This window comes from Dermacentor silvarum, chromosome 11, assembly GCF_013339745.2.
Source record: "Dermacentor silvarum isolate Dsil-2018 chromosome 11, BIME_Dsil_1.4, whole genome shotgun sequence".
NCBI classification, from domain to species: Eukaryota; Metazoa; Arthropoda; class Arachnida; order Ixodida; family Ixodidae; genus Dermacentor; species Dermacentor silvarum.
In genome coordinates this window covers 50,931,836-50,945,224 of record NC_051164.1, presented here as the reverse complement: position 1 = coordinate 50,945,224, position 13,389 = coordinate 50,931,836, and the positions used below count along the sequence as shown (strand labels likewise).

The following is a 13,389-nucleotide window of genomic DNA, read 5'->3' as shown; positions in this document are numbered from 1 at the left end:
GTATTCTTGAAGAACCCTACTTTTGCTGATTTTACAGGAATAGGTTGATTATTAGAACGGGAAGTTGTGGTCAAAACTATCGTTTTTTAAATTTCGCCGCATAACCCGAGGGCTGGTACGTCAGTGTGATGTCACGGATTGCAAAGTATTTTCTCGCTTTTCTACCATTGTGGTCCAGTAAAGGTTCTTGAAGCTTCACAATTTCAGTCTGTGGCTCTTTTAGACTGCAGTGTAGTCCATTTTTATTGGTAAAATGGCGTCAAAATTCTTGACATCACATTGAGCTGGTGCGGGAAGTTCAAGGCAGCTTTTCCACCCGTCTTTAGTTTTTGCACCTTTTCTGACTTCTCAAACATCTTCTCGTGGTGAGAAGGGTAATTTTTGCTAATGTGGAAGAGTAATTTACTAATAGCTAAAATAATTTTTCTGCTTAGTGTCCCTTGCAAAGAATCGGCAGGATTAGTCAAGGAATTCTCAAACTTCGTTTCGTGAACGGCACCTTAGGGGTCCTCGAGCGATCAAAACAAATCTGACCTCATCCCGTTTTTCCCCATTCACTTCTACAATTTAACGATTTAGAGAAGAAATCCTGCATTGCATTTTGGATTTAATGAAGCCATCGCAAGCTGCATCCCACACTTCGGCAGTCTGCAAGCAACGAGAGACGCATGTGTTAGCGGTGCAGTAGACTTATTAGGCGATTTGTGCTGCCGGCATTGGCCGCGCTGAGTGCTTTTAATTGAGTGCTTTCACAAACTGCACTTGCGAATGCAGTTTGTAACAGGTGAGCAGGAATCAAGATAGAAGTCTTGCAAGCTGAGAGCCACTTGCCTGCTTGGTCGGCTCTTGTTGCCAACAGATGACGATATTGGGCATTTAAGCAGCATATTTTAACATGTGGGCCGCGTTCACGCATTATTCGTGGCTGAGGTGTGTCGGCACATCACAGTTTCGATGCAGGCTGGTTTGCTACCTCACTACAATGTTGTTGTTTTTTTTGTAATAATAACGTGCAACATGCATTTTGATGTGCACACGGGGTGCCGCTGCAGGCCAGGTGACGCGGACATTTAAGCTTAGTGTTGCAATCAGTATATCAAAAGTAATTCCACTGTGTGCGTGACTGGTGACATTTGTTTGGGAAAAATAACATACTTTTCTGCGTCTGACACTTCGTTTCCGGGATGATGTCGCTAATCACTCTAGGCCACTGTCGTGCTGCCTAGAGGGGTAACCATATGGCCGGCGTGCGCTGCATTGCGGTGCACGGAGCTGTGTGGGGAAAAAAATTCTTGTCTCTGTATTCACAAAATGTTGCTGGGCTAGTTGGTTCATGATATGGAATAAAATTAAATTTTAAAAGTGCACAAAAGACACGGACAATACAGAGGAGTACAACCACTCATTAACATATGATGCATTTCAGGAAAAGGTGAAAGAAGCGTTGGCGGTCTGAACATGCACGATAACATACGTCACCAGAGGTGCTCAAAATAAAAGAATTAAACCTCAGCGGGTTCCTTATGAGAACTAAGGATGTCGCCAATTCAGCGTTTCCAGCAACCTGGCTTCACCCTTTCTGCCCGCGTGCTGTCCGCTATAGCTGACAGCACTGGAAGTCGCACAGTTTCCAGTGGTGTCAGCTGTAGCTGAAGGTGTTGCATTTAACTGGTAGTGAACAAACTAGTTTAACGTTCATGGAGATCATTACCATAAAAATAAAATTTAATTGAGTGTTTTTTTTTTTTTGTTTTTTGTTTCTTACCCCTCTTTGTGCTTGTCGGCTGTCGTGCGTTAAAAAAATTCATTTTCGTAATCATCATCATCTGCAGCATACTTTATGTCCTCTGCATGATGAAGGGCTCTCCCATTGACCTCCAGTAACCCCTGTCTTGCACCGGCTGACGCCATTCTATGCCTGAAAATTTATTTCACCACACCACCTAATGCACTTACACGAATCTAGCAAGCACTTTTTCTTTGAGAAAATGGGTCAGAAAATTGCCTGCGCGTTACACTCGCATGAGAAACTAAAACTGCATTCGCGGAACTGGCAGCAGCCTACTGTCAGAGCCATCAGACGCAGTGTCATCACCATCACAAAATGGCGACAGAGCATGTTTCCATGAAGGGTGCTGTTAATTCATGTTGTACTCGATTATGATCTGGAGAGGCATTCCCGGTCATTAACTTTAGGAGGTACTATCACTTTCGTGAGATTTTATGCGACTTGGCACCGGACGCATCGGTGTATACAGCCACCAGCGTTTCTGGCACTGGGCCTGGAACACTGTCGGCCACATTCTTTGACAAGTCTGATGCAGTCAGACATAAAAACTCGCGATAGTAATAGTAGTATCTTTAATCGTGATCGCCACACCAATGATCGCCAATGCACTTACACGAATCTAGCAAGCACTTTGAGAAAATGGGTCAAAAAATCGCCTGAGCGTTACACTCGCATGAGAAACTAAAACTGCATTCGCGGAACTGGCAGCAGCCTACTGTCAGAGCCATCAGACGCAATGTCATCGCCATCACAAAATGGCGACAGAGCACGTTTCCATGAAGGTTGCTGTTAATTCATTTTGTGCTCGATTATGATCTGGAGTGGCATTCCCGGTCATTAACTTTAGGAGATACTATCACTTTCGTGAGCTTTTATGCGACTTGGCGCCGGACGCATCGGTGTATACAGCCACCAGCATTTCTGGCACTGGGCCTGGAACACTGTCGGCCACATTCTTCGACAAGTCTGATGCAGTCAGACATAAAAACTCGCGATAGTAATAGTAGTATCTTTAATCGTGATCGCTCGAGAATGCCACCCCTGTGTTTTTGGTATCTATGGTCAGTGAAGTGCAAATGACAATGACGATGCACCACTTTCATTATGAAAGCTCATTTGGGGAAAAAAAAAGTTTCCCTTCTGGAATGATAAATTCTGGACGTCTCATTTTTCTGATCGGGGATTTGGCTGGCATGCTATATTTTTCTTTTATAAATCTGGGGAGTGTTACATTCAGGTGCACTTTTATTTTCTTACTTTCAACTCGATAAAATTGGGTGTGCCTTAGATTCAGGGGTGCGTTAAGATCGTGTAAATATGGTAAGTCTCTACTGTCCTTGACTTAGCTTCCATTTCCTTGGCAGCCATGCTGTAATTTAAATAGACCGACCATCAGTACTGTGCATCACACGGCCTATCCAACTCCATTTCTTTTTAATCAGAACTAAAATATTAGCTACTCCCATTTGCCTCCTAATACACACTGCTGTCTTTCTTTCTCTTACTTTTACGCATGCCATTTCTCGTTCCATATCTTGTTGCACAGTTGTTAGCATCTTCTCAAGCTTCTTTGTTAACCTCAAAGTTTCTGCTGCATATGTAAGTAGTGGTAGAATGCAATGAATGCACACTTTCATTTCAAGGATAGCAGTAAGCTGCCGGTCATGACTTGACGCAATTATGGTATCTATAATCATGTCTCACATGCTCCCGGTACACACAGGACCTGCTGCAGCAGGGCCTGTACCAGGGGGATGGTGCGTGCAGCTCAGCCGAGGAACTCTGTGAGCGAATGGTGGACTTTGCCACCAAGTTGACGGCAGCCAAGAGACGCATCCTCGAAGACCCCGAGCTTTATGCAGCTGACTCTGCACCAGGCGAAGATGCTCGACGACGGCGCCACCGCGCGGGACCCCGGCTTGCCATGGTGCCCGGCAAGCTGGACCACGCCTCGCTCGTTGCCTACCAGGTTGGCAGGGGCAGCTCCAATGCCCGCTGCCGTCGCCGGCAAGGCACGGACGTGTACGACGGTCAGGAGGACCGTGCAAACCGAAATGTCCCTTCCACTCCCGGAGAACCAGATGACTATCCTGACAACCTTCCCTATGAGACGACCATCTGAGCTGCTGTCTATGGGTGCGATACAGGAGCACTGGGTGTGAAACAAACCTCCACTTCTCTAGCAGGGTGGGCTGGACATTGTGGATTCACCTGTGCTCACTTATTTCCCATGTCACGTAGATTTCATGAACTGGAATGACTCATCCACTTTGCGGAGAGCTGGGAAACTATGTGGACGAACCTCCACGCAAGTCAGTCTCATCTGTCATATGATTACAGTTTTATGCCAAGCATTGGCACAGAACTGCAGCCCCTTCTTTGGTGAAGTCTGCCTGGCATGTCACTTACAACTGTGCAAGGCATAGTGGGCATTGTCTGGCAGTGACCACCTCTATTTCTTTGAGAAGCTGACCAGGTGGATTGTGCAAGCCAGTAATATTTCCTTCACTTGAAAGCTGAATGGCTACCCAGACATTAATATATCTGAGATGGCCATCTGCTTTATCACTGTTAGCGGTTTATGCCAGTGGTTGGCCTCAAATCATCACCCCCTCACTTTGACAAGGTGCGCCGGACACTTCACTCGTCCACATAGGCTTCTATCGAATTCACAGTCCTGCCACTTCCAGGCATACTTGTTGTTTCGGGCACTGTGAGTAGCTTCGGAAAGCAGTCACTTCCGCTTGTTAGAAAAGCGTTTTAACTCTTCACATATTCCAGCATTAAGAAGACGTGTAGGGGACTAGCATTTTATGCTCTTCAGGTAGATGTGCTCATATCTCAGTGCTGATTGTACTTCACACGCGTCCCCCAATGTAGTACACCGCTGAAGGAACAACAGTAACAAGCAGCCCTTAAGACAATCTGGATAGAAGCCTGCTTACAGATGCTTGGAGAAGAGTTCTCAATGTTCCCACTTTTTCTGGAACACTCACATGCAGCTCACATAATTGGGTATCTTGCAAAAGGGGCAGAAAGCACCTCTGCTCCTCAAGTTCACTAAGGTTGTGTCATCCGCATTGTCATGATTTGTGTACAGTCCCTCGGAGATGAACTATACAAGTGGGTTCTTCAGGAGCAGAGTGCATTGTCTGGTTGTGGTTGCTCTTTATTGATGCTCAAAAGGCTGCACTAACTCCCATATTCAGAAATGCGCCTTAACTTGATGCCCATGCTTGATTTGATCTAAATGATGCCTGGCTTGAGGGTGCCCAGGACGTCCATTGCGTTTCTTTCGGCGCGTTCATGACATTCGTCATTTAGATCAAGTCAAGCCTGGGCTTCGAGTGAAGATGCATTTCTGAATACGGGTAACTTGTGCTTTTTGGACCGATCATTTCACCTTCATAAATGTTTTCTTCAGTGCAAAATGTATGTGTTTGTCTGCTTTGACCTGCACACCCGTAGTATGTGTTTTGAAGAAGCGAGCACATTTGCAGCACTAGCGATGCCTTCAGCAGCCATCTGATTATTTGGATATTTCTCTAAGTCCATGGATAGTCAGAATTCCTGCTACAAGGAGACGTAATTTGTACCTGCAGTGATTTATAGAGTGCTTTAAGTGTGATAATTGGGCTAGCTGAAGCACGGCTTTCTCACCATAAACTGAGCGTGTCTTCACTGGTAGAGTGCACCGTAGAGCTCTAAGGTCTGAGACACAGAAAAGGGGTGTCAATAGGTTTGCCATTTGTTTATATTTGTTGTTAGTTGTGGGCTTTTCAGACCTTCCTGCTGCATAGCTGTTTAGTAACAGTGAACACCGCTGATCGTAGTACAGCCTTCAGTCTGAGTGTTTGTTTCTGAAGGAACACCATATCATTCGATGAAGGAATGTAGAGAAGTTTGAAGTGGCTTGTTTTTGCCGACCGCTCTGATTGTGCCATGATTGTCAGCTCACAGTCACAAAAGTACGCCTTTGTGAGAGAAATGTGCCAACAGTTGCATGTTTGCGAAATAGCGAGAATTATTGCACAGTAAATACCCTTCCTGTCAGAAGACTTGTGTCGACAAGATTGAACATTTGGTGTCACCTCTACACTATTCAAAGTCTGTGTCACCTTGTGTTTGATTATGCAGTTCATCAGTGTGTAATTCACGTGTTCTGCAAGCATTGCCTTTTCTACGTGTCACATGGCTTGTTCCTGTTCTTGTCCTAGACAAGGCAGTGTGAGTTGAAGTTGCAGGTAGCCAAAGGATGCAGAGATGATAGTGACTATCAGTGAGGCGTGTACATCCTTCACATGTCATAGCACATGCTTGTCCAACCGCTCTGCTGGCTTCATCATTGAAGAGGCAGCAAGTATAAATACAGTAGAACCCCATTGATACGTTTTTCAAGAGACCGTGGAATAAAAAAAATTACAGCAAGGAAAATTTAACACTGAGATAGGCCCCAAATCGCCAAAGCAACGTCAGAAATAGCTTTGAATGGCTGCTAGTACAGTTATCAGACGTCTCTGTGCTCATACTGTGACCAAAGGCGGCGCTTGCGCTCCTCCTTATAATTAAGGGACACATACTATGTTCTGTGACTGTGGCCCCTTTTCACTCTTAATAAGCTTCTTTGTATAACATGCCTGTATTGCGGCGAAGTTGACTTTAGGGAACGGGCAAAAACCACAATTGTTTGAAGATGAGCCTTATCGGGACTGATCATTGCACATTTCCGGCATTTTGGGGCAGGGCCACAGGTCGGGCCATTGATGGGGCTTGACAGGCATAGCCGCGAGCGTTTGCCTCTACACCGCTACATTAACACGAAAGCCACATTCAAACACAATGTAACATGTGGGAACATTACGGAATGGCAACATATCAAATGGGAACATAATACATGGGTGCCAGTGGGCTTTATGTTGGGACCGTGAAAATGCGACGTGGCAGTTGAGAAAATGCAACAGTGAGGAACGTATCAATGGGATCCCACTGTAGCTTGTGCTGAGTGCGAAATAATACGTCCGATGCCTTTATGGCTTCATTCAAGAAGATAGCCCTGATTAGAAAATTTAAGTTTTATTTCAGGAGATGGCTCCACCATCAAGACTATCACTAAAGAGAAACAAAGTGGAGTTTCTCTTTCGAAATCTTTCTTGCTCTGCGCACCATGTGGTGTTTCCAAATTCATCGCTTCACCTTGGAAGTTTCTCATAGTGTGCATGTGTGTATGGTCCGTCCATGATTCAGCATGTTGCCACATAGGCAGCTTAATTTGGCCCAATTGAGTGCTGCTTTGTCACGCTTTCACTTCCTCTTGCCTATGCACGTGAGCTAGAGTGTCTTGAGTTGTCATTTGTTTTTAGGCTTCTTGCGTGCAAGTCCTGAGGGCAATAATTTTCTTGTTTGTGTGTGTGCATGCGTGCGTGTATGGGCTAAAATTATTGTTATCTTTTTGTTTGCTTTATTAGAGCACTATATCTGTGGCAGTGTACATAAGTTTTTGGATGGGAGGCCTTAATACCTCTATATTACGTTCTCATGTTCAGTTTTCTTTTTAAACGTAAACATTCTTCCTGCAGTGTTGCTATTTCCTTAATACTCCGCGCACTCAATGCTGAAAGAGCGATTAATGTAAGTGAACAGCAAGAGACAAACTTTTGCCCAAGTTTAGGAAAACCGTATTGGGATCAGTCAATCGATTAATCACACTCAATCAATAAATTTGTGTCTTTTGGTTGGCGAAATGCCCACATTTTGTTTAGAAGTCACCTCGTTGAGATTAGTTGACGAGTAGCAGTGTGTGGCACCCCTACTGCTAGCATATCTAAAAGCTGCCGCCTAATTTAGTGTAATTTTGTCGCTCTGGTCAGTGGTCGTGCGTGCTAATTGTCCTGTGGTAGCATTGGTGCTGCTTAGTGTTTTACGATGCACCATCCTTCACGCGCGTTATGTTTTGGGGGGAAAAAGACCGCAAGAAAAAGAAAATTATCGCCGCATAAATCTGCTGCGACTGAGTGCCGTGCACAATGCTGTGGCATTCTGGCCGGTTGTATAAAGTGCTGCAAACCCTAATTAAATCTGCGTCTTGTAGGTTTAGCTTTAGATTTGGGCTGTTCACAGCCCTCGTACATTCTCGCACATGCTACTGTATCCGATAGGCAGATGTCACTAGATGGAAGGTTATTTTTCTCTCTGGATCATAGGAATATAGTCTATCGCCTGTCCATCTTGCGCAATGTTTTTGGCATTGTCTCTTTAACGTCAATTCTTCACAGATTGTTCAGTATAGAGGCAGCCAAGGCATCAAGTTGTTGACCTCTATTATGGCAACTCAAACTATTAGTCGTCTAGGTATTAATTAACATGTCTGAGCAAGGCACTTATCCTGGAGTGACTGAATGTAATGTTTGTGCAGGGTCTGAGCAGACGGTATACGCATTGTGGCTATGTAACAACCTCTGAAGAAATGCTTACAGAACCATTGCTTTTTCTTTTTTTGCCAAGTCATGCATGAAAGAGGCGCTTACTTGGAGATTCCTGCAAGGGTTTTTTCTTTCTTTTTATTTTGTTAAGACAAAGTGAGTAAAGAAACATTCATGTATTAGACTGCTCATATTGAGTTCATTGAGTTTAGTCGCGGTAGCCAATGTTGAATTGCTTTTAACAGCTCATATTAACAGAAGTCTCTAAAAGCTGACCTGGATCATTTTATATTTCTGTTCGTTTATAGGCCTCATGCTCTGCACCTTCGAACAGAACACCCAGCGCCACCTGTCGGCTGTAGTGGCGAAAATCCATTGGGATTAACATGCGCTCGCATAATACTGCATAGCATGGAGTGCCATGGTTAAAAGCAGAGTTCCCGGCAGCTAATAAGAAATAGCTTCTGTGTACTCTAGCCTTGATAATGCCACAAAAGCTCGGGGAGTACAATCGGGAATATTTCGAATACCAGCAATTTTTCTGTAGAAGCCCTACAAGAAGGACAGGTGGCATCGCTTGGTGAAAGCTGCCGACGCGTGCCTTTCCATTTATGCTTGGGAGGCGTTTATGTATTGTCAAGCTGCCACAAGCTGCATTTTCCCCAAACCTGTCTTCATAGTCTATACCAGTTTTTGAACAGAAACGCAACTACAAAAATTACACAAACAAGCAATCCATAAGTCAGAGGGGCATATATGCTATCAGTTTCCTGTCTACTAGGCCAAGTATGATTTTTACCTCCTGTAGTTTAGTGTCAACACATCTTGACAGATCTTATTCATTAAATGGCTCAGTTAAATGCTTTATGCTGTAGTCAATCCTTCTTTAGCGAGACTTTAATTTTGGTAAGCAGCACCAAGTCTAAAGTACATCAACGCATGGTGTCCATTGATTTGAGTGCGTTCACTTTCCAAGACTTGTTTCAATTGGCTGTGAGCATGGAAGAATTGGCTGTCAGCGATAATCGAACCCCATGTTTACTTAAATGATGACGCCACAGAGTGGCGCATGAAAAGTTCTTACGTATAAGTAGTGTTATCGCGCAATATGCATTCTCTGGAAATATTGGCAGTTCCTATCCGAACATATATTCCTTGGTAGCTTATTGTACGTGCCTGCCGTTGCAAAATATTACACAGGGGCCTTCTTTATGATGTGGCGGCTAACAGAAACTGGTGTCTCGGCAGCGCATTTGTACATTGTGTGACATAATGTGATTCTGTCTGCAGCTTGCACTGTGCCTAGCCTTTTTTTTTTCTTGCGATGATAACAAAAAATTAACAAAGGCTTAAAAAAGGTGCATTTGGAATTATAAATATAGTAAAAGTGGCACTTATGTCTCCGCTGTTTATATGCGCCGTGTATTTTTCAGTTATGTAAGTCATGTGACATGGTGCATTGACTTTTTTTTTTTCTCGTCGATGCCATTATAGTACTCGAGGCAACAGTTGAACACACAACTAACGTTCAGACAGTTCTTTTGCAACACACAATGATGTTGAAAGCGGCAGGCGTTGCTCCCACTCCACTGCCGTTTAGTCGGCACGCTTGAAAGGCCCCAACTGAAATCGACCGCACCTGGTGCTTCTTGTCGCAGAGCGGTCGCGCCATTATACCAGCGCACGAGGCCTATAGTGTGCCCTCATTTTATGCGCTTGGGGTGGTTCAGAGTAAGTGTTATGTTAGGCATGCGGGCGCATGCCTGAATTCAGAAACGCTCAGCCAGTTTCTGAAATGCTGTTCCAAGCAAGCTTTGCTGTGTCTGTAATGCTGGACAGAAAATTGTGCATTTCGTGTGCTCTTTTCATTTTTCCTAACACTACATCAGCTCCCTAGTGAAAAAAAGTCAAAACAAAAAGAACTGAGGAATATATTTGCACATTGCCATGCACATTAACCCTTTCACTGTCATTTTTTTTTTTTTTTCGTAGGGGACACACCTCCAACCTTGGCTTCTGTTTAGGATATTATAAAACGAACACAACGGTTTATTTTTGGTTATGTAGAAGGAAGAAAATGGTACAGTGAATGGCAAATGCTTTCTTGGCATGATCCTCGCATTTCTATTTGGCATCAGTGACATGGCTTGACAGAAACTCGAAAACATACCGACACATCAGTGACATTGAAAGGGTAACGTGACTGAACAGTGTTGCAGCACACTCCTCCTCCAGGTTTTCTTCCCTTCGCCTTATGCATAAAGGTACCATATTTTCATGTGTATAACCAGCACTGAAAATGGAAGAAATTGTAAAGTGCAAAGGGTGTTTGCAAGCTATCCAGAAATCTAACTGCGAGGTGTAATTTCACAGCTGCGCTCTGCTTTGCTTTAGGGCTCACAGCTCCTAAAGCTGTGATGCCAGTTGTGTCAGAGTAAGGTTATGCACATGTAAATGTGCTATCTTAACTGTAATGTCTTTGTGAGCTGCATGTGTGCGCATGCAAAATCAGCTTGCATCTCATGCTGAACACAACTATTAGTCTACAGTACAGTCAGTGTCAAACGTTTTTGGAATGCAGGTTCCACTTGCATCCTACTTTTAGCTTGCAGCAATTAAAACAGTGCAACATTAAGTTGGTTGCATACACTAAGTACAAATCTTAAATCCAGGCTGTGTGCCAAGCTTCAATAAGTGTGTTTTTTTCTCAGGTCCTATGCCTGATAACATTGGAATTTTGACCAAAGTGTGGCCTCGAACCAAGGAATTTGGATCAAGAGGTCTTGCAAAGCTTGTTTTCTTGTAAGCTACTGCATCCTTAAATTTTTGTTTTGTTGGCCCTCTGATTTGTATGTTCTATTCTTGCATCCTATCTTTGAAATACTCTTCTTGCCTCTGTGCAAGGTTCGGTAAACAAAGTGAAACACTGCCCCAGAGTTGACAACTCGTTGCATTTTTTCGGTCAGGGTTGATTCGTGTTGCAGCAGTGAGGTTGCTGCCCTTTGCTATGTAGACACTTGGAAATAAGCTTGTGCACCATGGCCAATAAGAGGCAAAAGCAAACGCCAAAGATAGTAATAGATTACTTAGTCTAATCACAGTTGATTACGTAAGTGCAATCGCGAGGAGGATGACTGTTTAATTTTTCTTCCCTTATGTTTTCATCTTTTGCCACTGTGTCAACCACCTCCATGAAATCCCAGGTTTAGAACCTCGTGGAGAGGTGGTAGCATTTAGTATCCGCCATATGTTGTTGTTTCAAGCACTAATATCTTTCTTCAGTCCTCGCTTTCAGTGCCTTGTAGACGGTTTTACTGAATTGTGCGAGACATGTTTTGCATTTGTGCGTACCGCGTTAAACTTTTTCACATGGAGCGGTTTCCTACTGCAGTTTTCGCATCACCATACATCTAAATGGAAGCCTCAATTATTGTTCGGTGTAAGCTAGCTTACTTTTAAAATGACAGAAAGCTGAGTAAGTTGCTGAGGGTTCATTTTATTTGAAGCTGCAGGCATAGAAAACATGGACACAATGAGTGAAAAACGCAAACTGTGGTGATTAACCCTCTGTTTTCTTTGGTGAAGACAAATGAAAGGAATTTATTAAATTTCATTGGCAAACCTCTTAGTTTGAGATCATTAGTTCATCAAAACATAGCAACAGAGCAGGTCATCGTGTTGTCTTGAATAGGCTGCATTAACTTCACTTTTCCACTACAAGTGATTTCACAGAGAAGTTCATCACTTTCACATGCGTAAAAACCACTCTCCAAAAGGGGTTTGCCTGAAACATGATGCTCCACGTGCAAAATCGCGAGCAAGATCGCACCATGTGAATTGCACTTTACTCATTTAAACTCATGGCCTCAAATACGCAGCCTGCACATTTTGTGAGCGTTTGTGACATATTTTTATTTTTTGTTTGCATTTTTATATATGTTTTATCAGCACAGTTTGTAGTGCTTGCAGTTGTTGAATTCTGTGTGCTGTGCGAGACATGTTTTTTTGTGTTTTTGTTTGTGCTCAGAAAGACTTGGGATATGCAGCAGTTTATCCCCACCTGCTTTTGCATTTGTGCTTCTTGGTAAGCTTTCAGTGTTGCCCGGTTTTATTGTTGACTCGGCATTTACGTGCACATTCCACACCACTGACAACATGTACAACTGTCTCGCCCTTGTGATGCTCCCGCTAGTTCACCTGTGTCAGTGGGAAGGCAAACTAGGTGAAAGAATATAGAGAGGCAACTATTGCGAAGCTGTCTGGATAGATGGCCTGTGCTATGCTTGTAGTGTCCGTTTGCTAAAGGCATTTTTTGAGCTGTGATGTGTGCAAGGCTTCAAGCAAAGGACAGCAGAGGAAGGATATGTGCACCAGAAGATGGTGCGTGTACAGTTTGTTGTAGCTGTTCCCCCATTGTGTGATAACCATGCACCGCTTTGTCCACCTGCAGTGGCGAAGTGGCTCAGATTCCCAATTGTATGTTAACTTCAAGAGCTGAAATAAAAGCAAGTGCGATGCCTTTTGGACGTTCTCTTTGTTCTTAAAAGGGAAGTAGAGAGAAATGTCTACTTGCAATTAGCGCGGAAAATGACAGCAATATGAAATGGATGCAGGATGAATGTTGCTGTACAACTGCAGTTTACAAAGCAACACAGGAAAGGAAAATGCCACCTCCACTCGTATGCCATTAAGAAACGTCTTGGAATAAATCGGCAAGCAGCTGCATCTCGCAATCTAATGGAGAGATATAAAGGTTTCAGACATACAAGAGAGGGTTACAGATGAGAGGAGTAAAGGTCCCACCAAGTAGTACCCTAGACAGCTATAACAATTGACATAAGAAGCATTGATAGCGATAGCAAAGTATTGCACAACTGCATGGAGTTAGGCTTATGGTTGTATATTGCAGTAAACATTCACGTACTAATAATTAGCAAGGACGATGTCATGCATGCTAAATGATCTCACAGAAACAAATCGCACAGTAGAGAGAGATTCTGGAGAGGAAGAGGTGCTGTTTTTCAATCTGGACCAGCGCCTTAATTAATGTGGAAAAGGGTTCTTGCAACATATCATTGAAATACTCTTCTCGTCTCTGTGCAAGGTTCGGTGCACGGGCGGTGCATTTACAGCTGAGACTGTGGAAACCAGCCCAGTCCTTTGCAGTACACCAGCATAGGA

The 13,389-nt window shown here is 43.7% G+C and overlaps 1 protein-coding gene across 4 annotated transcripts in view; it reads left to right on the top strand.

Annotated features, from left to right (window-relative positions):
• The window catches only part of LOC119433020 (PP2C-like domain-containing protein CG9801), a 42,094-nt gene extending 29,360 nt beyond the window's left edge, over nucleotides 1-12,734 (top strand). The window contains exons 8-9 of one of the 4 annotated variants that reach the window (XR_007464517.1): nucleotides 3,513-3,976; nucleotides 10,201-12,734. Coding sequence is in view for 2 of the 4 variants with exons in the window: in XM_049659386.1 (XP_049515343.1) it covers nucleotides 3,513-3,911 (399 nt within the window). In the remaining 2 variants the exon portion in view is untranslated. The remainder of the gene's footprint in view (nucleotides 1-3,512; nucleotides 3,977-10,200) is intronic. The other 3 variants (XR_007464518.1, XM_049659386.1, XM_049659385.1) reach the window with 3 other exon arrangements.
• Nucleotides 12,735-13,389: the final 655 nt, after the last annotated feature.